Here is a 26,433-nt window from a genome sequence, read left to right on the forward strand (position 1 = left end):
CCCATGCAAACCTCATGAAGTTCAACAGGACCAAGGTCCTGCAGCTGGGTCTCGGCAACTGCCAGTATCAGTACAGACTGGGGGACTGGGAGCAGCCCTGCACAGAAAGACTTGGGAATCCTGGTAGATGAAAAATTGGACAGGAAGCTGCCAACATGCATTTGCAGACCAGAATGCAAATTGTATCCTGGGCTGCAGAAAAAGAAGTATGGCCAGCAGGGTGAGGGAGGTGATTCTCCCCCTTGACTCCACTCTTGGGAGAGCTCACCTAAAGTATTGCATGCAGGTCTGGGGCCGCCAGTACAAGAAAAACAGGAATCTTTTGAGTGGGTGCAGAAAGTGGTCAGAGGACTAGAACACTTGTGCTATGAAGAAAGGCAGAGAGAGTTGGGGTTTTTTAGCCTAGAGAAAAGAAAGCTGCAGGGAAACCTTCTTGCAGCCTTTCAATATATGAAAGGGGCTTATAAGAAAGACACTTTATCAGAGCTTGTAGTGACAGGACAAGAGGCAACTGAAAGAGGGTCAATTCAAACTGAATATAAAGAAGAAATTTTTTACAATGAGGGTGGTGAGACTCTGGAACACGTTGCATAGGGAAGTGATGGATGCCCATCATTGATGATTGTTTTGAATTTATGTGGCAAACCAGTGGGGGATGGACTGCAGCAGTGGCTTCTGTGAGAAGACACCAAGAGCTGCCTCCATGCAGGACAGAGCTAGTTCCAACCAACCCCAAGATGGACCCCTATCTGGCCAAAGCTGAGCCTATCAATAATACTGATAGTGTTTCTGAGATAACATAATTAAGAAAGGGCAAAAACCACTGCATAACATCATCTGTGAGAGAGGAATGAGAACATGTCAGAGAAACAACTGTGCAGATATCAAGTCATTGAGGAAGGAGGAGATGCTCCAGGTATTGGAGTAGAGATTCCTCTGAAGCCCATGGAAAAGACCACAGTGAAGCAGATATCAACTCTGCAGCTCATGAAGGACCTCATGCCAGAGCAGCTGGATATGCAACAGCAGGGAGGAAGCTGTGACCTTATGGAGAACCTATGCTGGAGCACTCCCTTGGCAGGACTGTGGATACAGGAGCCCACACTAGAACAGGTTTTCTGGCAGGACCTGTGACCCCATGAGGGACTTACACTGCAGCAGTCTATTTCTGAAGGACTGCACCCTGTGGAAGGGACTCATGCTGGAGAAGTTTTTGCAGAACTGCAGTCCACGGGAAGGATCCACTCTGAGGAAGTTCATGAAGGACTGTGACTGATGGGAGGAACCCCACACTGGAGCAGGAAAACAGTATGAGGAAGAAGGAGCAGCAGAGATGAAGCATTATGAACTGACCACAACCCCCCTTCACCCTGTTCCCCATGTGCCCATTGGTGCAGGGAGGTAGAAAAGTCAGCAGTGAAGTTGAGGCTTGGAAGAAGGGAGGGGTGGGGGAAGGTGGTTTTAGATTTGTTCTTATTTCTCATTATCTTATACTATTTCATAGGCAATAAATTAAAATTAATATCCCCAAGTCTAGTCCATTTGACCTGTGATAGTAATGGGTGAGTGATCTCCCTATCCTTATCTTGACATACGAGCTTTTTGCCATATGTTTCTCTCTATCTTGTTGATGGAGGGGGAATGATAGAGCAGCTTGGTGGGCACCTGACAGCCAGCCAAGGCCACCCCAGCACAACAGGGCTTTGAGCAATCTGATCTAGTGAAAGATGTCCCTGCCCATGGCAAGGGAGTTGGAACTAGATGACCTCTGAGGGTCTTTTTTGACCGAAAATATTCTATGAGTCGGTGGTTCTGGAGAAATGGACAGTCTCATCTTCTTATGTACAAATACAACAACAACAAAAAATAAATAAAAGAAACCAAAGCTACTCAAGTGTCTATTTGCCTTTTAAAACAAATTCCTGTCTGTTTTCTATGTCTATTTTTGTCATTGTGTTTGAAATATCTACAGCAGTCCGGACTATACACAGTGACTTTCTAACTCAGGAACATTTGTAACTGCTTCATTTTAACAGCCTTCTTGCTGCCATTATTTTTAGTCAGTACTTTTCCGCACTAGATTAGAACCAGAGGGCTAACAGAAACAATATAAATTGCTAACATTGATGCTGTGCAGCTACTTTTTCCATGGGAGGCTAATGATCAAATGTGATGGTCAGGTATCTCTAAATTGTATACGGTGAGATACAAGTAGAGCAGCAGAATGACCATGAATTTGCTTGCTAATCTGGATTCTGGCAACAGATCCTTTGTTTTCTTACCTGCTAAAGCAAGAAGTAAAACTGCTACCTCTATAATTTGTGCTGGTTTTTTTATACAAGGTTCGGCGTCCAATGAAAGAACGGCCTATTAAAGCAGGCAGCTTGAGCTGTTCAGCGGAAAAGTGAGTAACCTAACCCACCAGTATGCAGCAACAGCCACAATGGGAGAGACATGGAGAGGTTACATCTATTATGTTTTACAGTTTCACAGAACTGAGTATAGAAACAGATACCAGGACACGATCTGGCATATAACTCATATAACCATAGTAAAAAGAAAGTTGCCTAGAATAAGGTATTCACTCAAGATTGGCTCATTGTCTTGTAATTTTTTGGGCATTTGCCATACTCTTCTTTAATAAAAATTCAGTGTTACAATAAGTAAAAATACAATCCTCTCCAAAAGGAATCTTTCTGCACATAAGGCATCTGGAATGTTTTAAAATGAATCAAAGTCCCAATTGCAAAGTGGAAAACCAAGACCTTTGTAAAACAAAGCAAAACAAAAAAAAAAAAAAAGAAAAAAACAACCAACCAAACAAAAAACAACTATAAAATTATGAAAAAAAAGTGGAAGGAGATGGTGGCACACTTCCTTTGATCTAAAAACTGAATTAATTATTTTCTTATAGTGTATTTAATTTACGTGTTCAAGTCCATTGTTAATCAGACATTTAACTTATTAGCAACTTCATTGCACAAAAAGCAGAAACACTGGCAGTAGGAGTATTATTATGAGGAATAGAATATATTGCATCAGTGCTTCCTTTAAGAACCACTGACAATGTAGATGACCAGCATTTTTGCTTGCAATTACAGGTGGAGTTGTTTTAGTTGCGACACTACGGATAAGTGCTCTATGAATCCCTGGAATTTTTTCTGTCTCCTTCTGTACTTAACTATGTCACAGGTAGCTACAACACACATATTGATAAAATCTTGCTGTATTTGGAGATGGCTAGGGATGGAAAGGGCAAAGTTACTATTTACATTAAAAAGGAACAATTCAGAGGAGAGAGAGGCATGAGGTTTTTTACAACTGAAATACATTCAATTAAAAAAAAGGTAAACTTATCATTTTGGTGTGTAAAGCTAGCATCAGAGAGCATATAATTCATTCAAGACAATAGAGTAGTTAAGCAACTCAAAAATAAAACTCATTCATTAATTTGATTTGCAAGTTATTTTAACTACCTGAAGGAGATGAAGCCAAGCTTATTAGACATTATCTTTACAAAACACTTTATTTTATCCTAGATTCAATCTATTTAAACATTCCTATATGTGAGGTAAAAAGGAATGTGGCTTCTAACAAAAGTGTTTGTTATATCCGGATTGAGATATCCAAGGTAGTCTCAATTTGAGCAAATAAAATACGACTTGTACTTACCGATATATCATCACTAAAATCTATTTCATCCAAATCAAGGTATTCAGGGGCTTCCATTATTCTTCTATTGACATTTTGGGTGAGTCAACACTGTAGTAAAAACCTAATTAAGAAAAGATAAATGTATTATCTACTAAAGAGTCAAAACCACACAGAAATGGATAAATACAGTAGTTAGATTACTGAAAACACTTAACTTGTACAGTGAAGTTTTTCATAACTTATTCCTAACATCTAAATATTATTTGCCATCTCTACTCTGCATATCATGAAGAAGCCATTTCAATTTTTAGGGAGAATAGCTAGGTGGCACTTGAAGTCAAAAACACTTGATTCAGCATCACTTAGTCCTTCCAGAAGTTCAATACAGGTGTGAAGACCCAAGCTGCTGAGCACCCTCATGACCCTGTAACCACAGCTGCGCTAATAACCTATCTTCTCTTGAGGATGCTATCACTTTACTGGTCTGAACACAGCAACTTCTGGTACTATAGTCTTCCTCTGTTCAACAAGGCAAAAAAGAACTGAGAATTATGCTGTGCACAGGAAACAAAATCCTATCGTAAATAAATAAATAAATAAATAAATAAATAAATAAATAAATAAAGTACATTGGTTTTCTTTAATGTATTACAATATTTCTGCTCCTTGCAATATGAGAACGAAGAAACTCCTGGGAAGGATAAACTGGAGGGGAAGGCAGCACGTAAGAACAAACTCAGCTACCTACGATTGGGTCTCACTGTGGTTGTTAGACTTGAGTGAAGCAGTGAGAAAGGAGATGGCTATAAAGAGGTAAAAACAGTACAAACCCTCAGTCCAACTTGTAATAAGGAAACAGAAGTGGCTATAATATGAAACTAATCGGAAGCTTTTCATTTTGCAGAAGTCCCAAGTTCTAAGTTTATTCTTAAAGGCAACCACTAAAATCAGACAAAATCCTTGCAATGAAAGGAATTAGTTGTTGTGAAAAGGCATGACACATTCATGTCTACAGATTCTTTATCACATACCAGCTCTTGCTTTCTTAATATAAACGTGTTTCAGTATACTTTTTTAAGGTTTATGCTTTAACGTGTTGCATTTGGTTGACATTACAGCTTACTTGAGGAAAACGGCACTGTCCCTGCATTGAGTTTGCATGGCAAGGTTTTGGTTGTGGGGGTGCTACAAGGGTGGCTTCTTTGAGAAGCTGCTAGAAGCTTCCCCTGTGTCTGACAGAGCCACCATGGGCCAAGGGCAAGGCAATCACTGTCAGTGGGAGCGCCTCTGGGATAACATAATTAATAAAGAGAAAAAAACCCTGCACAACAGTAACTTCACCTGAAGGGAGGACTGAGAATATGTGTGATGAACAGCCCTGCAGACATCCAGGTAAGTGCAGAAGGAGGGGCAGGAGGCGCTCCAGAAGGCTGAGCAGAGATTCCCATGCAGCCCATGGTGAGGCTGGCTGTTCCCCTGCAGCCCATGGAGGTCCAAGGTGGAGCAGATACCCACCTGCAGCCTGGTGAGAACCCCACACCACAGCACACGGATGCCCAAAGGAGCCTATGACTCAATTGAAAACCCACGATGGAGCAGGCTCATGGCAGGAGCTGTGGCCCCATGGAGAGAGTAGCTCAGGTTGGAACAAGTTTGCTGGTGGGACTTGTGACCCCACAGGGGACCCAGGCTGGGGCAGTCTGTTCCTGAAGGGCCCCACCCCCTGAAAGGGACCCACACTGGAGCAGTTTGTGAAGAACTTCAGGAATGACTCACACTGGAGATAGTAATGAAAGATTGTATCCTGTAGGTGGACCTCATGCTGGAGTGGTAAAGAGTGTGAGAAGGAAGGAGCAGCAGAGATAATGTGATCAGCTGACCAGAGTCCACATTTCCTGTCCCCCTGTGCTGCACAGAGCCGAGGCAGAGGAGGTGAGAACAAACTAATGAAGTTGAATCTGGGAAGGATGGGGTGGGAAGAAAGTGGTTTAGTTTTTGTTATTTTGTTTGTTTGTTTTTCTTAACTATCCTACTATATTTTTAATTGAAAATAAATTAAATTAATTATCTCCAGGCTGACTCTGTTTTGCCTATGATGGTAATTGGTGAGTGACCTCCTTATCTTGATCCCAACCCATAAACTTTTCAATCTTATTTTCTCTCCTTGTCCTGTTCAGGAGAGGGAATGAGAAAGTGGCTGGGTGGGCATCTATCTGACAGCCGGCCAAGGTCAAGCCATCACAGCATCCCTCCACAGAGGTAAAGACCAGTTGTCAATTTATCACTGTGACTATTGATTCCAGCTTATAACAAATTGTTAATTCAGTTTTAAAAGCAAGATAAATGCCAATTGTATACGTACTGACCTACACAAATTACAGGATTGTAGAATCTACCCAGTATCACTCCATGAGGTGATAGATGTATGAAGTAAGAATGCAAATTGAAATATAAATTAATGAGAATTAAAATATAAAGTTTAAAGGTTAAAGACATATATGGACTATATCACATACCAACAGCCTAAAAAGAAACTACAGCTTCTCTGAGTTTCAGTTTTTCACTCAAATTAAATGGATTAAAAAAACCCTCACCCAGTATGTTTAAAAATCAATGGGAGAGATAATTAAAGCTAGACAGGTCACATAATAAGCCAGAATCAAGAATTCACCTAATAATTTTATTTTGCATTAAAGCTGATTTATTCAGGTAAAAAAAACTCCACAGCATTAATAAAAGAACTTCTAGTCCTGGTCACCACATATCTCAGGATTTTAGAACTAAACTATCTCAGCCTTTCAAATATCTTTTTAAATTCTAAACTGCAAAAAGCCATTGAGGCAAAAAAATGTTGCATCCACCCACAGCTGATGAAAGGACTGCATTTCACATAGAGATGTACAAAACTCATCATATCAGTTCCCAGTCTTGCAACATTACTTCCCCAAAATGTGGTCTTCTGTCTTCTCCAAACATAAAGACTACAAAACACACAAATGCTGAAAAGCAAGTTGGTAACCAAAGCAAACACATTTTCTCTATGGAGAACTTCTCTTTCTGAAGATAGTGTTCAGCTATACATACAGAAAGGGCAAGAGACTCACACATACTGTTCATTATACAATTTTCATTTTTATCTTGATGAGGTAAAACTGGACAGCAACTCAGGACAAATACTATGACTAAGTAAGATTTCCCATGACTATACTTGGAGTCTGATTCAAGAGGTGCACTTTTTTGATACAATTTAACATAGTAGAACTGCACCAGGTATAATGCAAACCATATGCTAAGGATAGTATTCAGAGTAGTGGGCATTTTGAAACCTTTGCAAGGGCTGAATCCAGACTACTACCAGAAATATAAACAATCTGAATCACATTCACAAGCATACAATAAGCACAACTGGTCAAATTCAAGGTAAAATAATTACAACCAAAGTTGTAACTGCAAGCAATGGATTCCCTGGGAAACTCATGGAAAGACTTACCCTTGGTGCCATCTCAAGGCATATCGGGGGTAAGAGGGTCATTAGGGGCAGTCAACACAGCTTCACCAAAGGGAAGTCGTGCTTGACCAACTTCATTGACTTTTATGAGGACATAACAAGATGGATGGATGATGGCAGAGCAGTGGACGTGGTCTACCTTGACTTGAGTAAGGCATTTGACACAGTCTCCCACCGCGTCCTCACAGCTAAATTGAGGGAGTGCGGGTAATGAGGTGGACTACGAACTGGCTGAAGGGAGGAAGCCAGAAACGGGGCGGTCAACGGGGCGGTCAACGGGGCGGTCAACGGGGCGGAGTCTAGTTGGAGGCCTGTATCTAGTGGAGTGCCTCAAGAGTCAGTACTGGGGCCAGTATTATTCAATATATTCTTCAAGGATTTGGATGAAGGAATAGAGTGCACTGTCAGCAAGTTTGCTGATGACACCAAGCTGGGAGGAGTGGCTGACATGCCAGAAGGCTGTGCTGCCATCCAGCGAGACCTGGACAGGCTGGAGAGTTGAGCAGGGAAAAATTTAATGAAATATAACAAGAGAAAGTTTAGAGTCTTACATCTGGGTAGGAACAATCCCAGGTTCCAGTATAAGTTGGGGAATGACCTGTTAGAGAGCAGTATAGGGGAAAGGGACCTGGAGGTTCTGGTGGAGAGCAAGATGACCATGAGCCAGAACTGTGCCCTTGTGGCCAGGAAGACCAACGGCATCCTGGGGTGTATTAGAAGGGGGGTGGTTAGTAGATCGAGGGAGGTTCTCCCTCCCCTCTACTCTGCCCTGGTAAGACCACATCTAGAATATTGTGTCCAGTTCTGGGCCCCTCAGTTCAAAAAGGACAGGGAACTGCTTGAGAGAGAGTCCAGCGTAGGGCAACAAAGATGATGAAGGGAGTAGAGTATCTCCCTTATGAGGAAAGGCTGAGGGACCTGGGTGTCTTTAGCCTGGAGAAGAGGAGACTGAGGGGTGACCTAATTAATGTTTACAGATATATAAAGAGTGAGTGTCAGGAGGATGGAGCCAGGCTCTTCGCGGTGACAACCAATTATAGGACAAGGGGTAATGGGTACAAACTGGAACACAAAAGGTTCCACTTAAATTTGAGAGGAAACTTCTTCTCAGTGAGGGTGACAGAGCACTGGAACAGGCTGCCCAGGGAGGTTGTGGAGTCTCCTACTATAGAGGCATTCAAGACCTGCCGGGACACCTTCCTGTGTAACCTCATCTAGGTGTTCCTGCTCCGGCAGGGGGATTGGACTAGATGATCTTTTGGGGTCCCTTCCAATCCCTAACATTCCGTGATTCTGTGATTCTGTGACATGAGATGAACAATTTATTTTCAGCATCAACACCAAAGCAATACAGATGACTGCCTCTAGCCTGCCAACAGAAATGTCTGACATTTAACTGATCAGTTTTCCTAACTGTATTTTGGAAGCTAGTCATTAAATATTTCACAAAATTTTAACCCAAACCCCAGTATTTCTTGCCTGGCAATTTGGCTTGCAGAGAGACATGTACACACACATAAACATTTTATACAGGTAGAAGAAATCCTGTCCGCTCTCAGAATTCACAGTTAAAACAAGAAAACCACATAAACATCAACCATATGTACTCAAGAAAAGGTGTTTTTTATAGTTTCATTTAAAAGTTCTACCAGGAGAAATAATCCATATAAACATCACCTCACAGAAAGAAATGCAGTGTTAGTAGTATCAGTATAGTAACGCTGTATATGTTGCACTGCAGCAGATACTGAACAGCAATTAATTTGTAAAATAAGGAAAAAAAAAATCATTCTTTTCCTTTTCAAACAACAGGAACAATCCTTATTGTTTTCCCAAAACATAGATTTTCCTTACTGTTGTCCTTCTCAGCTAAAACTGGTTGTCTGAACTCAAGTCCTGTTACAGACAAACATTCAATACAACTAGGCGAATGAGGAAAAAAAGGGGCAAATAAAACAATTCCTAGTAAAATTATCATAAAGAAAAAAAAAAGGCAATGAAGCATTAGAGCATTAGATACAGGGAACAAACCCATAGTCTTCTGCAAACACTAAAACTTCACTCTAGACTAGATGGCATGCATTACCTACATGTGAAATGCTTGTTCACAGATTTCTTTTCAAAGCTAGATCAAACCTTGTATTTCTATCACCATACAACCTCAAAAAACAGTCACATCAACACAGTCCCTAGGGGCTGGTGTGCATTTTGAGGATGGAGAAGACTCAATATGGGAATGGCAGGAATGCCACTGACTTTGTCTTGTGAAGCCAATGGCCATCACCTTGTCCACACTAATGCACGTAAAGCAAAAATAAGGCCCTACAGGTGAGCATTTTCTCTCTGACAGTCAACCAAGAGAATTAATTGACTGCTAAAGCAGGCAGAAAGTAAGCAAGCATCTGGTCCAGTTTCTTGTTCAGTTTGCTTAATGGAAAACTATGGAGTAAAAAAGCATAACTGATCCACAGCGACCCCTTTCCAATAAGGCTGTAGTGAATTCAGTAGCTTCAGAAAGGAATGTGATCCAGTACCTCAGCCTAAAACAGTTTGAGTGCTACATGTGAAAGAGCAAATGCAAGACTGAGCATAAGGATTGAGACAAACCAAAACAACTAATTGAGAATGCATAATTTTAATTATTTATGGATACAGAAATAACAAGAACAAATGACAATTAAAAGATCCACCATCAATTAAATGTTTGCTTCAGTTGCAACTATAAGAAATCCTGCTAAAGGCACAATAGATTTTATTTCCTACATCTCAGAACTACTATACCAAAATATTTGGCAATTTACTTAAACTTTCAACTAAACATAAAGTAAATCAGATGTAAATACTTCTATAGTGGTTGACAAAAGTCTGTTTCATTAAGCACAGTTAATAATATTTAGTTTAAATACCAGAATGCCATGACAGTTGCTTTTTAATTAGGGGATAAGGTTACATTTTGCAATTATAGGTCTGAGATAGTAAAATAAACACACTTCCCTTTCCTAAGCATCAGAGGCTATAGACACTCAAAATGAACAAGATTCATGGGCAGAAAGGAAAGACTTTAAATCTTTAATTTAAGCACACAGTATGTGTTTGAAGTAACGCTTGAAATCTGGTATCTGAACTTTATTCCCTAACATTAAGAAATACTAAGAACATAAAACCAAGTTTCTTCACTTCCAAACAAACAGAACAGTGCAGCGTTTACTGATTTTAATTGTATTTAGCATGCAGTAAAAAGCCCTGCACCAAATTAAAACCTACAGTTCAGGAAGGCATTTCTTCTGTCAGCAGTAGGAAACATCCAGAACTTTGAATTCAGTTCCTCCATCCTCATATACCATTGTAACAGTGAAGTTCTACCAAAAATTAATTTGGCCTTCTAAACCTATTGACTACACAGTATAATGAAAGCACTACAGTATTTTCAGGACCACTGCCATAATTAGGTGATGTAGGAGCTGCACTACTGAATGAAAACAAGAGATCTTAGACACTGGGTCCTAACAAAGCTAGTCTAGGCTAACACCACTGCCTCCCCAGCTATCACACCTCTTACTGCTTCTTATGCTCCCCAACGCGTAGCTGTGTGTTGTCTCATATTAAAGACTACATATTCCTTGAGAGGTATTGTTCAGTCACTCTACGTTTGCCTGGCTTTTCGCATAGCCTGTGCCCTTGCCTATTAACAAAGTTCTGTGGTACAGGAGTAATCCAATTAAATAATAAATATGATGTGAATACACTGCAATGAAGTCTGTAAGAGGTCATATTTGAAACTTTGCAAGAGATCTCCAGGACAACTGAAAATCTCTATTCACCAAGTAGAGATGGCACCTCCACAAGTGAAAAATGCAGAACACAGCAGAAAGCACTAAAGACATAGAAAGCTTGCAGTTTCAGAACAGAACAGAATAGAACAGAATACAACACAATACAATACAACACAATACAATACAACACAATACAATACAAGTATTTCAGTTGGAAGGGACCTAAAGTGATCACCTAGTTGTGAGGAATACTTTAATACTATACATACATGCACTTTTAGAAGACCCCAGCTTCTAATTCATATTTACAGTCTCTTCATTATCTCCAAGGGGGAAATTACTTGGATATAATCAATAAATATTCAAGCATGTGACTTTCAGAATATAAAGACTGACACTGCAGCTCAAATGGAGGTTCATTTGCTTTTCAAGCATGCCACTTAGCTTCATGCATTCAAATAAAATGACAACGTGACATATGGTTAGACTACACTGGCACTTTTAAGTCATATAATGGTTTGTGATATTATGATACAGTCTGAAGTGCATTGTGCAAACAATTTTTGTAACCTTGTAGGGCTCCCAAAGTATTTTTTCTAATTATGTGATATGATATTTTTTCTATTACTTGTCATGCTCAGTGTCTGGATTGTCTCGTACTGACTGAGCACCTCCCTTCTACTAGTTTGTTTTATTTACTTTCCTTCCTTCTATGTAAGCCAAGAAGAATATATCTTGCAGAGGAACTTATCTGTCCAGTCAAATTTAAAATATAAAAATAAAAAGAGAAGGCTCAATAGGAGCAGGGAGAGACTGTAAAGAGTACAGATTAACTGTAAATAACAATTCATTAAAAATAAAAAAGTTAACGGTGAGGTTGAAAAATGATGTGATTTATTTCAGGGAAGGAATGAATTCTGAAACCAGGATTACCTTATCCCTTATCACATTTATTCAGAAGTTTTCCTGAGTTTAAAAGTTCACAGCAGCAATTCATAATAGTATGATAATTCTAAAACAAGTAAAAATAAAAGCACTGCTTTTAATCACCACACAAGTACTATCAGTGCACAAGCTACACTGATAGGACAGGAAGACAGACTGCAGCAAAGCACAACAATTTTCCAAGACCAGAAGATGTTATTTTTAAAATTTAATTTCAGGAAAACTCTGCATCAGGAAAACTCTACATTCCAGACATGCGGAAACAATCCATCCACAGCACTGAAGAGGCAAAAATACTGAGCCCAGTTCTGTTCCTAATTAAGTCAATGCACATTCAGGACTGCTTTTAGATAAGAATAAATGTTTTGGTTTTGTTTTTTTTTTTCTGGCCAAACATAATCAAACTTCTAGTCATCTACCTAGACCTCAAGATCACACATCTATATTGCTTGGATATAAAGCAATCCCATGGAGTTTTAAGAGAGCCAATTTCAAAGAAGTCATGTGGAGGCAAGTATTAGTGTATGGTTTACCTGCTCTTTTACCCCTATGAATTGCATGGAAAATTCATCACAACTTGAGATATTTTGACATCAAGTATTTTTAACAAATACTATGACTGACACTACGTATTTTGTAAATAACACTTATGTCAGGACGCACAGAGTGAAGGTAAAGTATGCTTATTAAGACACAGTTCCTCATGTTTGTTGGGGTTTTTTTTAGCACAATGAATGTATAATTCTTCTAAATAATTATTAATTATAAGCAAATTATGATTATTTATATAGTTAATTAACGAAGTAATTACTAATTTATATAATAGTTCTAAATCATATTACATATACAAATTTTACAATAATAACTGTTCTACATAACTTACTGCAAAAGCAAAGTGTTGCTCCAAGAATGACATCTGAGCTCCATTAAAGTACAAGCAAACTTTGCCATCAATATCTGCATGACTAAGATGTCACCCACCTTATGGCAAGGAGTGTCTTTTAAGCTGTTAGGAAGTGCTCCCTTCTTGCTTTTCTAAATACTACTCCATTAAGTGCTCTCATGAATAACCATTACATCTAATATTAAAAGAGGATGATTCTAATTCTTCATTCTGAAAACAGAAACCTAACAAAAAGAAATCAATTTTCAAGCTACTGAGTGATCTGACTAATAGAAGAGTTGTTTTCACTGTGACACAACTTGAAAGACATCTGCTTCCTGCGAACCACCTCAGATTTCTCATACTAAAAAAATCCTTTCCAACCCGCAGTTTTATATTTCCTTCAAGGTTCAAGCACAGAGAAAACTGGACTCCAAGCATTCAGCCAGAATATATGCACCTGAGCATTCTGGAACGAGGCCTAGAAAAAGAAACTTGTTTGTTTCAATTCGTTTTGAAGGAGAAACCTTTGGAGTTGGAAATTAATAGCTGTTATTTTTAAAATGAAAGAGCATACATGATCCAACCAAGCACTGTACAAAAGCTAATGCAGTATCTGCATAACTTAAATGACAAGATCAAAACAATTAAAAGGTTAGCTGTTCTGTTGCAAAAAAAAAAAGATATTACATTGATTATTTGATTAATTTATATTTTTATTCTCTTGGAAATACTACAAGGCTATTTGCTCTTATTATGAAATACCCTACAGTCATGCAATATGACTTACCTCATTGTACTCTAGCTTATATGGCAACTGTTTCAGTTTTTCCATACCAGCTAACTCTTTCTATGGGCTTTAAGACATGCAGATCCAAACCAGATCAAACAACTCTCCTCTGTAAATCTCGAGTGTACATTAATGTGCAAATGGAGACAAAGACTGGACAGAAACCTCACTAGAACACACAGCAAGAACCCATGCTGTTCCATTAATAGAACTTATTTCTAGAATACCACTGTTTGTAGTGATCTAGTGACAACAGAGGCCAGAGTAGGATAGTAGCTGTCCTGGATGCTCTGAGTGCATGTAGAGTGGAACATGCAGTTGCTGCCTTGGATGCAACCCACAGCCGAACTTTAAGAAAACCTGATTGGCGGGATTTACTCCAACTTCTAACATTTTAACTTTTTCACTAGAAGTGGAAGCTGGTCTGGCTCTGCCACTTATCCACTTGCCAATTCATTTAAGAAAAGCAGTGCTTGAACCAAGGTATCATGCACAAAGGTACAGTTTCTACTGACTGGGTGCACTGCAGCAGCACCCTTTTCTCTCCACTGGGAGATGTTGCTATACTTCTTGCACACCAGGGCCAAAAAGTAACTTTAACCACTGATTTCTACAAGCTCATTCCTTATTCAATAATTTTCCGTATAAGAAAAAGAGATTTTACATCTGAAGGAAGATAAAATGCAACAACGTTCATTCTTCTCAGCCATTTTATTACAGGCTTCTAGACTAGTCAAGTGTGCTTATTTCCGAGGCTATATTCATCCCACTTACCTAAGCTGTGGAGTACTACTTCCTGACAGCTGCTAACCCTCTTTGGGCATTACAGTTGCTCTTTTCACTTGTTTAAAAACAATCTTTAAAGGGTAACGAGCTTCTGCTTCTTCTTTTCTACTGTTCTATGAATATGTATTTAACCTCATGCTATCTTCATTTATGATAGCATGACTCTATAATGACAAAGTGTTTGTGCTTCATGTAGAGTGCAGTAATTCCCAAATCTCTTGTTACAGGAGAACTACTAATGTCCATTTAAAATCATCTACTTGTAAATTCAAAAACTAGTAATCTAAAGGTATATTAAATGCTCACAAGAAAAGCAAGGTACTTAAAGTGTGATGTCCTTATCATTCAGGTATGAAAGGGACACTTTTTCCACTCACATAAAAGATCAGCACCTTCTTCATGAAATACACTTGGTTTTCTCAAATGAAATGTTCCAACGGTTTTAAAAAAAAAAAAAAAAAAGGACACTTGAGGGAAACAGTGCACTTACAAGAAATTCTAACAGTAAAGACTGAATTTAAAAAATATTTCTCCATCCACAAAAATCAGTCTTTATAAAAGGAAAATTCACTTTCTCAAACAGAAATCCATTTTCTCAAACGAAAAAATTCAAAAAGTGAACAAATACATTTTGTTGGCTTCATATATCCTCAAAAATAACTCATAGATAGCCCAACATTTTCTTCCAAAATAGCATAAAGTTGTTTAGGTTAAAGCGAAGAATGGCTTAGGCTGGAAGGGTCCACCTGAGTTCATTTAGTTCAACATCTCTGCTCACGCAGGGTCAGCTAGAGCAGATTAAGCCCAGGACTGTGTACAGTTAGATTTTGAATACCTCCAAGGATGGAAACTCCAACATGTCTCTGGGCAACCTGTGCCAGTGTTTGACCACCCTTGCAGAAGGAAGTGTTTTCTTGTGTTCAGATGGAATTTTATGCATTTCACTTTGTGTCCATTGCCTCTTGTCCGGACAGTGGGCACCACAGAGAAAAGCCTCTCTCCTTCTTCTTCATTCTATATCATCAGGTACTTATAAACATTGGTAAGATTCTCTTGGCTAAACAGTCCCAGCTCTCTCAGCCTGTTTTAATACGAAAGAAGCTCTCATTTCTTCAACATCTTTGTGTCTCTGCGCTGGACTTGCCCCAGTAAGTCCATATGTGTCTTGCACCGGGGAGTCCAGAACTGGAAGGAGTACTCCAGGTGTGGGCTCATCAAGGCTGACTAGAGAGGAAGGACCAAGTCTTTTGACTTGCTGGCAACGCTGCCTAAAGCAGCCCAGAGGGCTGTTGGCTGCCTTTGCCACAGAGCCATATTGCTGGCTCATAGTCCACAACGATCCCCAGTTTCTTCTCTGCAGAGCTTGTTTCCAGCCGGTTGGCCCCCAGCATGTACTAGTGTGGGGGATTATTCCTCCCCAGATACAGGACTTTGCAGTTCCCTTTGCTGAACTTCATGTGAGTGTGACTTACGCACTTGACTCCCTCCACCAAGCCAGCAGCAGTTTAGTAAAGGCACCAAAGAAGATAAAAGCCTTTTAGAAAACCCACTAGGAAGCAGAAAGACACAGTGAACACTGGTAAGCTGTGGGTGCTATGAGTCTCGTACATAATTTTCCCACTGTATGCAACTTGATTACAAGTCAAACACTTTATTCCATAAATATGACAGCCTGGGTGAGCCTACCTAGAGCTCTTTCTCCTAGACAAACATGGCTGTATGGTGATGATCATTTACTATTCAAAGGTCATTGGATGAGCTCAAATTTTATGTTAATTATTTTGATTAAATATGTGTGTTTTAAGTAGAATGAATCACTTAGTTATAAGGTCATGATACTGTCTGCTTCATGTTACTTGGTAAACTAAATTTGCTGCAATCTTAAACTGCATGTTGTAAAGTTTTGCTTATATTTGACAACTTTGTATCTACTTAATGAAAACAAAGCAGCTACACACCATCAACAACCCTACAAAATGAGGCCTGTTTTGTACCTTATGCTTATTGAGAAAAACAGAACCTATAATACTTGGGCAAAAAAAGCCTTCAAGGCCTGCACAAAGCTACAGACCATCAACAACACCTGCAAGATAAGACCTGTTTTTATTGAGCAAAACAGGATACATTCAGACAGAATAACACTTACAAGGCCAACATAAAGTGGTTATGGACTAGTAGCAATGTCTGCAGCTAAAGAAAACACGGGCCTGTCTGAAGACAATGAGAAGCAAGAAGACCCCAAATATTACTCAAATATTACTATCAGATTGAATCATTGCCTGAGGGATGAATTAATAGTCTGTAAGGGTATGTGTGGATTTGACTGAAAGTGAGTTAATTTTCTTCATGCAGTTAGAAACCTTTATTTTTCGTAGCTAGCACTGTCATTGTTTGAAAGTAGTTTGAGAACAACAAGATAACACCCCAAACAGATATAATATTTTTAACTGTTGTTGTCTTGGAGCCAAGGTCTTTCAGAGCACTTCGCCCACAAGCGTGAGGCAGCTGGGAAGAGGGGCATAGGTCTTGACTGACATCCAGCCTGATCAATAAGAATATTCCATGCCATTAGTGTCATGCTTCATATTTAAGGAGAATCAAGATCTTCTGACTCTGTGGGGAGCAGGACAGACAGGGATGGAGACTTGTTCTGGTTCTGCTCCGTTTTGGTGGAGTTCTTTTCAGGAGTTTATTTAGCTCAGTCTTTTTGCCGTCCTGCCATTTTGCAGAGGCCTCTGGGTCCTTCTGCCTTTTTCTCTCTTCTCTCTCTGGGATCAGCTGTTTGGGACTAAGGCGCTGCTTCCTGGGACTAGCTGCTCAGTGCAGACGGAGTTTGTGGGGAATTGCATTGTGTACCTTTTATTTCATATTCTCTTTCCACTTTATATATATTATTATTAGTAGTAGTGTATTAGTGTTATTTTGTTATTTTAATACATTGTGTTTATCTCAGTCCACAAGTTTCTCCCTTTTTGATTCTCTTCCCTATTCAGGGGTGAGAGGGGGGTGAGTGAGAGAACAGTTATCATGGTTATATTGCTAGCTCGGGTTAAACCACAACAGAGTATAATTACCCAGGGATTTCTATGCATGGCTCAGCACCTCTGCGAAGGCACCCAGCTCAAGCCCACCCTGCCGCTGTACTACTCCATTAAATTATTGAGTTCTATAAACTTTGATGCCTCAGAGTTTGGTTTGAGAGAACTAGGATCCCATTCTCACCATCAATGAACCTCAGTGCTGGAGAGCTTGCTTCCAGAGACATGGGATTCAGACTTTGGAGCAACCTGGCACTAGACTCCTAAATGGGAGGTAAGCAGGTTGAGATGCAGAAGGATGAAACTTTGAAATCCTAGCCAAGCGATATAAAGAATAGGGTATGCACATATAGTCCTTTGGCCATTAACACACATAATCCCTTACCTGTTTTCCCTTAACCTCTATGTCTCTTAAACATGAACCATTGACCAAGTTTGGATGCAGCTGCACCTACACTCCTCTCTGAGGAGTTTAGAAAGCAGAGACATCCATTCTGAACCTTTCAGACTCCTTCTTTCCAGGGCTGCAAGTGCTTTGCTGTAATCCATGGGATTCTTCCAACTAGATCTCTGAAGTGATATATGAACTACAACTGGTGGCTGTTATGTTAACAATGACTTCTTTCTCTAAACATTTATTTTCTATTATTTTGCTAGCTTATAAATTTTCGTGAAGCTAAATAAACGGAAGTTTACACTTCAAACACGGGGAATAATAATGCTGGTAATGTAAGATATCCAACATTGATGACTAAACCCAAGGCAGAGATGAAGACTAATTTTGCATTTTATATACATTTTTACAGGTTGGCATGCTTTTAATGCTCTTTAATTTTAGTGTACTTCTTATACACTGAAATATTTACCAGAGAAAAGAACAAAAAAGAGACATTACCGTTTAAAGACCTTTTGGGGTGTGTAGAAACAGAAATACCTATCAAAAAAATTTATTTGTGTAATCATGATATAAACAAGCTGCAATTAGAACATACTTATCATTTCATCATGCTGCTCATTATGACAAAAATATCCTGTTTGTTTTGCCTGTTCAGAGAAAAAAAAAATCAAAAACAAAGAAACTCTATTCATGAAAGCAATTCTTTAGTGCTTCAAAAGGAAACTGGAGCTGGTAAACACATGTTCTTATGGGAAACTGCCATAATCCTGACTATAGCGCAGCAGGCTCTGAAAATATTTCTCACAAAGTCTCTTCTATAAAATCTAGAACATATGTACAACAGACTATGTTTCACATCCTTTTAAGGAACTTGCTAGATTAATGAAGAGAATATTACTCTTGCATTTCCTTTCAAACGTCTGTCTTCTGCTACAGGTATTCTGCAATATTTCTCTTCTCTCCTATTTGCATGATTTCTGCACTTTAATCAATCTGTGAAAGAGGTCATGACAGTTTACATTTAGACCCCCCACTGATAGCATCTTACTGTAGGCTTCTAATGCATTATATCCAACACACAGTCTATTGATAAATGCATTTCATTATGTTCGTACCATTAAGCTCCTACCATTCTTCCAGGACAATTATCAGAGTAATCAATACAGTTCTTATTTTTTATGTGGTTGCTAAGAGGCTTTGAAATTGATTTTTTTTTTTCTCTTAAATATTGACTGAAACGTCAAAAAGAACACAAACAGATCAACACAGTTCCCTTACTAATTGTCATTCAGCTAAATACCTATAAGCCATTAGGGACATGTAAAACTCACCATTTTCTGGATGGGGAATGTTAATGTTGATGAACATTTTGAAAAACTTCACCACTTTAAAAATGTAGATCGTGCTTTACAATCTAAATTGGATAGCATGATTTCCTCAGCTATTTTTTCTTCATTCATTCTTTTTTGAGTTTTCATGCTCATGCATCAAACAAGGCAATTCAGCTAAAGAAAATGAGATCACACTAGATAGGGAAACATTCCGAATACAACCATGGAAAAATACAAGAAGTACCTTGAACATTTTATTCCAAATCTAGTTCTTTCATATTCCAAATCAGACACCTAGCAATTAGTCTTCCTGAAGACCTCTGTGATCCAGTATCACTTACTCTAATTATCTATTTTTACCAAAACCAGAACCAGTAGCAGCCAGAACTTTGCCAGAAATCTTTGTCTACGTTGTCTCTGAAAGTATGTACCATCTCCTCTCTCAACTGCTATTTTTTTCAGAATTGTTTAGCGGACAGATGACCAGGCATGCTTCATTGTCTTCCACTCACTGGAACAATACTGACCTTTATGATTTGTGCAAGTTTAAATTACATGGTTAAAAGATAACACAAGGAAAAGCCATAAGTGCACTTCAGCCCTGTGTAATTTACTACATTTGTAAAAAGTGGATTTAGAACTCCTCCATCCTGATTTACCCATATTTTACTCTCACTGACACTTACTTGATATTGGTAGAAATATTCACAGAAAACACAAGAGAGAGAAATAAAAAATCAGTTGTTCAATGAACAACAGAAATGTATAACCAATGCCCTCCATGTTGAAGTATCACAGATGATTAGCTTTTAAACCACTGTGCTTTCCTTTACCACATACAAAAATATTGCAATAGTATTTTTAACTTTTGGATGTCAGTTGGCCGCAATGACTTGCTACTACAGTTGGAAACCAGACCACAGATGTCCTACCACTAAAGCTTAAATCTATCTCTTGGGTTGGACTCCACACTATAAACTACTAAAACAAACAGAAAAACTTTTCACTTGCACTTCTGTTACTTTCCATCCAGGACTCTACTCTCCAGACACCTATTTAGACTCCCCTGCTCCATTAACATGTGATTGTTTTAAAGCACAAGATTTTAAGTGCTCTGCATTAAGGACTCTCGCTACTTCTGTGGGTGTCACTGTTAATTAAGGACACATGGAAAGGAAATGAAGAAGCCAAAAAGCAGCCTTGTCATCTGGAAAAACACCAGAATACATGGACATGGGTGACAACAGTAGGAAACATCAAAGCTGGATAACAGGAAATGTTTGCAGCTGAGAGAAACAACCCAGTTCCTCTTGTTCAATCATATGAAGAAGTTGAATGTCTCAAAAATAATCCTCAAATGAATGAAAAATTGGGGCAATGAACTCAAAGTTTCAAAGGTAACAGAAAAACAAAAAAATTAATAAGGATAAGCCTATTGAAACTGTTAAAAACACATTTTATTTTTCTTTTTATATATTCTACTCAAACTTTACTGGACAATAAGTCATTCATAAAGCTATAAAACTGTGTAGTGATCTAGACGGTAAGAACTAGGAAGTTTAATAGGTAAAGATGATCAGATAGGGTCTGGTGACAAACCAGAATGGCATAACAGGGATACATCTCTGTATTGATTGATTCCTAACTCTGTTTTTTACTCAGTGGCAGTTTCATTTTTGCTCCATACCAACTACATTTCTGTTCAAGGCAACAAGAAAGCTTGCCAAAAGCAGATACTTCTACTCTCTGGTAACTGTTAATTAATACCCAATTCTGATTCCTAGCCGCTAGCCTTCACAAGTGAAATTAGGCAACTGTAGATGACCTCTAAAGGGCGCGTGATTTAAGATAAAGAAACCATAATGCCTTATCTGCTTATCATACAAAGAGAAGGACTGAGTTATTATTCTCATTTCCAGTCCCCTCAATTCCTCCAGCTCCACTGAGAAAGTCTGCAGTGCAGTCTTGAACTCCTCTCTAGTAACGACTATTGGGCCCACCAGGAACAGCTGTCACATTTAGTACAATCTGTTGACAGGGATTATTGAAAGAACGTATGGCCAAATACCACAATCTCTGCATTTTCACTAGAAACTGTAACAACTAACATTTCTACTCCTAGTTGTAGGAGTGTGTAAAAGGATAAAATTAGACACTGGGAATACAATGATTTACTGAGGAAAAAAACAAAACAAAACAAAAAAAAACACCAAAACTGAGAACATTTGGCAGACAGCAGCTTAGCTTCACAAGCAAATATTTAGTTATCCGCAACTGTCAAGTAAGCAGAAACACTGATTGGTTAGATTTGGTTTAAAATCTGTGCAAGTAATTTAGCATCAACGTTATAATGTTTAGTTTTTAAGTAAACAATATTGTTATAGGAAAGCTTGTGCTTGTGGATAATTTGTAGTTTTATTAACATAATTTTCTGCATCTATAAAGCACATCATCAGTCTTGGCATGTGACCAAGATACAAGTGTAATCACTGGGAATAAATGCAGTTGTCTAGGCAGTGTTGTAAGACTGTTATTCCATTTTTCCAACAAAGGACTATTTCTTTTATTTCTTCTTTTTCTCATCCACACATACACTGAAACAAACAACACTCCAGGTAGGATCTGTCCCAGTACCACCAGGAAGAGAAGACAGCTTTAATCCTGTTCAGAACAAATTAGCATCAGTTACAACTGTTTTAGAGATTATTCCTTTTAAAGCAGCTCCAATCTTTTCCATTCACTTGTTGCAAGGTAAAGGGGCATTACATCTGGTGAGGAGGGAGGAACAACAATTTCCTGTTTCATATATCCTAGTACACTGCCAATTGTAGCATTTGCATTGTGAAATACTATCAAAATTGGGAACCTTATGTGGTCAAGGATGTTCATATGGTGTTTCAATTATACAGATGATTCACTGATCTTTATCATAGCTGTATAGTCTACAAACGAATTCTGGATTGCAATGTCAGTTCAGCACTTAGCTGCTACTGATGAATATGATCTTAGGTTGCTTGTTATCTAGCAAATCTATCTTCCAAGAAATATATTATTGCTAATCAAAAGTCAGTTGTAACTCCCACGAATGATCTTAGGAGATGAGAGATGGTGTTTTACAATTCCAGAAGAATCCTGGCTGGGCAGGGAAAAGAGTGTGTTGTCTGCAGCTGTAAGAGTCCTCTGTGAACTGGTGATTCAGGCTCATGTAAAATATGGAAGTCTATTATGTCATCACCACAAGTTCTTTTTGTGAATAATTGCAATATCGTAGTAAAACCTTATGTGAACCACAGTACAGATGCTGTGCTGAACATATAAATTCTGTAAATTTACTGCATTAAAAATTATATTGACTTTAAAGAAGGCAGAATAACAGGAGCAAGTGAATTCCCAATCTGCCAGGAATCCTGGATCCAACAGAGTCTCTAGCTCTCATAAATGAGCTCTCAAATTTCTGACCCTTTATGAAGACTTTCACCCACTTTGGCTGTTCAAACACTCAAAGATTCATCAGAGTTAAAACGTAGATGAGCAATGGAGTTTTGCAGCAGTACCATTCTTCATGGATTTGCAGAAATGCATGCAGAGTCACAAGAAGTACAGAGAGTCACACAAAGAAACTACTAAGCAGCTTATGGGGGAGTTTTGACAAGAGATTAGGAACATCTGTAGAACCATTAACCGGTAAAGACAGTAATCCCTCCTCTAACTGATAAATTCAAAGAGCCTATCACCAAAATACTTACAAATCCACATTCTTCCCTGCAAGATGACTCAACTTTCCATTTGTCTGCAAGCTAGTTAAGGCTTGTACAAATTCTCTAAAAATATAGCAGGACCCTTTAAGGAGTTATTTCCATGCTAAGAAAAATAGAAGTAAGTCAGATCTATGTAAGTTCTTTCAGAATCAGCTGGCAGTCTCACTAGGACAGAAAACACACTATTGTGTACTTGTGTATACATGGAAACCAAGAGTGCATATAACAAGCAACTCTACAGAATATAACTTTCTACAATAATACTCTACAGAAACTCAAATTCAGATTACATTGAACAACAAGAAGGGATTTGTTCCTAATCTAACTGAGATACACCTACCCACCTGAAAATGAGAGTTGTCAAATCAGTCATTCTCCAAAACTGAACTCATGGGAAGGCACTTCAGCCCCCAGTCAAGACATATGTGCACTTTCCAGTTCGGAAAGTTGAAAAGCTCCCTTTGAGTCCAGAAAAGAGCGAGCACTGATTATCCCCATGCTTTCACCAATGAATGACATAACCGTCTTGGCATCAGCTGTGCTGGCTCCAAATCATCACCTCTTTTAGCCAACAGAGCGCCTTACAATACTTCCTACGGAGTACTTTGAGTGAGGGATGCAAAAGAAGATTACTGTCTCTTTCTCAATGTACACTAAATTTACTTTTCAAAGCGAGAAAGTAAATTACTTCCTTTACTCTGCAGAATTATCGTACTGTAAATACACCATTGGTGATTTTTTTCACTTTCGCAATTTTATGGAAGCCATTTCTCTCAAAGCAGGTTATTTATTATGTTGCCATCCTGGAGGACCATGTCTAGAAGAACTATAATCTGCAAATATTTTCAGAAGATTTTGTAAGTGCTGTAATTTTTCAAGCATCCTGTTTGGTTTAAACCACTTCATTTACAGGAAAAGAATTTTTGTGCCTGTTTGTCCTGGTGAAGCTCACATTTTTCATGTTGCAGTTGGAGATCTAAAATAGACTTAGGGAACATTATATTATACTATGCTTGTAGTTAAAACATCATTTTCACTTTCTCCCCCACCACAGCAATCAATCTTAACATGTTTTTAAAATCAAAAGGAAAAAAAAAAAAGAAGGAAAAAAAAAGGTTTTTCTTAATTTGCATTCCAAACTGCTTCAAGAGCCAAAATTACAGCAATGTATTGATACTGCAGTGTTTTCCTATGGAGGTTCTAAGGAGACTGAATTTATGATTAATCACACTGCACTATCCCCATAATCAAAACAACCTCTGAAATGGCAAGATCTCAGTGATACAGAGAAATCAGCTCTCTTAAGAAGTAATATGAAAAGGCTTTTTCCTTTGCTTATCGAAATGGTGAAAAACATAAAGTATATAATATCAATGAATGGATTTATAACAAAATAACTGAATCAAAGCAAAATAAACAATTATAAATCATATCGAGCTATGAATAAGATTTAATTAGACCAGAAGCACAATCTGGAACAATCAGCATTAACACAGAACATGCACAACAGTGGGAAATTTGCCATCGATATATTCTGGAGCATTGAAGGTACAAAGGCTCAAGTTTAAATTGTGCAGCTATTAACTAGTTCATTGTATCTCCTCTGTGCTTGAAAAATGTCTTTGAAAGCAGAGCTACCCAAAGAAGTCTTCAAATACATTTGTTTTGAGTATCAGTAATTTAATGCTAACAACAAACCCGGGTTAAAATAATACTTTCACATACAGATCAAGAGATTGCGTATGACACAACTTTCCATGGAAAATTTTGATTGAACTGAAATATCAGGAATTAACAATTCTGTTCTTCAGTCATTTTAGAAATGTGAAGTCTGATGAGAAAAGCTTGTTTAACAAAGTAAGTTTAAAAGATACTCATATTGTTTTCTTTACTTCCTGCAAAATTTTAGGGAAAAAAGCCACTTCTACTCCAAAGTGTAACTCCTTGGAGAAAATGCATGTACAATATTTGCAATTACTAGGAAAAGCCCACTGCAAATTGAATTTATGACTTTACAAGTGAAAATACAGCAGCTGAACTAACAAATCAGGTCAAGTGTTGATTTTTTTCTTATAACTACCTTTTGTATCAGTAAATTCTATGGCAGAAATAAATTTAATTTCATGTTACCTATCTGTTTTGCTTTAAATACCAATGGCAATGCAGGAAGTTCATAAATGTGAATCCTCAAGAGGCTTATGTGCATCACTGAGAACAGTAAAATGAATGGTTACACATCTGCAGTCTGAACTTTGAGATAAATACAAATAAATTCTGAATGCACATTTTTCAAATGATTGTACCCATTATTTTTCACTGACTCATGACTGTTGGCAGAAATACATTTTAATATAGTATACAGATTCAACAGTCACACATATAGAGAGTATGTATGGGTACATATCCATCTTCTCTGCATACATAATACTAAAGCTATAGGTTGTCATCTGTTTTTAATACTAAAACACCAAATAATTTATAATGCAGAACTGTAAAATATATATATAGAACCCTGCATCAATCATGTGCAAGTACTAGCGCTGCTCAACATTTCTGTAAATCCTCCATTAAACTTAGATTTGAGACTGAACCAAAGACTTACATGGATCAAATCATGGTTACTTGGAACACTGAAAGAGAGACATAAAATGTTGTGCTATTTCATGTCAAGTTTATTTGCAGTTCACTTCATTATTTCAAAGAATACTAGTGACTGAAATACAGTGCACTTCATATTAAATCCAGCGCTTATTCCTTTTCTTTAATCCAGGAGACAACTAACTAAATGACAATTGGGAGATTAGCTGACAGGACTCCTAAATTATTTGACACAATCAGTAAACTGCTAAGGTAAGTAAAGAACAACCAGGACCTTGTGCAGCTATCCAGTAACATCGTCAAATAAGAAGGAATTAACTATTTGAATACTAACAATGTCTTACTTTGCATTTCCACATTCCCTATCAAGCCTTGTAATGTACCATAAGGCATCAGTCAAGACAACAACCACAGCTCTTTCTATATGGAAAACACACAGAAAAGTGAAAACTTAACCATCATATCCTAAACAGTGGCTGAAAGTATAAAGCCCATGTATTGCCTAAAACCACTCCACAGTTATGTAAAACTTCACCAAAGCAAAGAAACACCATGTGAGACAGCATGCAAGAGTGCACCCTCTGTCCTCCTATTTACTTGAACAAGACTTCAGAGACACACATTTTAGGAGAATTACACATAAATTCAGGAAATTAATGGTTATATATGATTCTAAATCAACTTGAGAAGAAAGTGATACATAAAAATATGCATGATATTTTGCTTTTACAGCAACAGTTTACTCCAGGTACAATTTGAAAAGTACTGTGCTGTAAAAGTGTTCCCAACCTCTAAAGTCTTTTGGCAAAGGTAATGAATATTCAACATCTGCAGTACTGTTGCAAGTTCATGAACTACAGAAATAAAAAGATGCCTTCTTTTGGTAGCCTAGTTCTTGTGTAAAAATCCAAAAATAATACACCCTAGTAATGGCATCCATAAGGAATGACATACTTGGCGCTGAAGTAAGAC

At 38.1% G+C, this 26,433-nt stretch overlaps 1 protein-coding gene across 5 annotated transcripts in view; it reads right to left on the bottom strand.

Moving 5' to 3' along the window:
- Positions 1-26,433, bottom strand: part of SNCAIP (synuclein alpha interacting protein) — a 93,313-nt gene that overhangs the window by 52,813 nt on the left and 14,067 nt on the right. For all 5 annotated transcript variants that reach the window (XM_065045318.1, XM_065045321.1, XM_065045320.1 and 2 more), the window contains exon 2: positions 3,673-3,775. In XM_065045318.1, coding sequence (XP_064901390.1) covers positions 3,673-3,729 — 57 coding nt within the window. In that variant the 5' untranslated portion in view covers positions 3,730-3,775. The remainder of the gene's footprint in view (positions 1-3,672; positions 3,776-26,433) is intronic.

Source organism: Columba livia, chromosome Z (assembly GCF_036013475.1).
Source record: "Columba livia isolate bColLiv1 breed racing homer chromosome Z, bColLiv1.pat.W.v2, whole genome shotgun sequence".
Taxonomy (NCBI): domain Eukaryota; kingdom Metazoa; phylum Chordata; class Aves; order Columbiformes; family Columbidae; genus Columba; species Columba livia.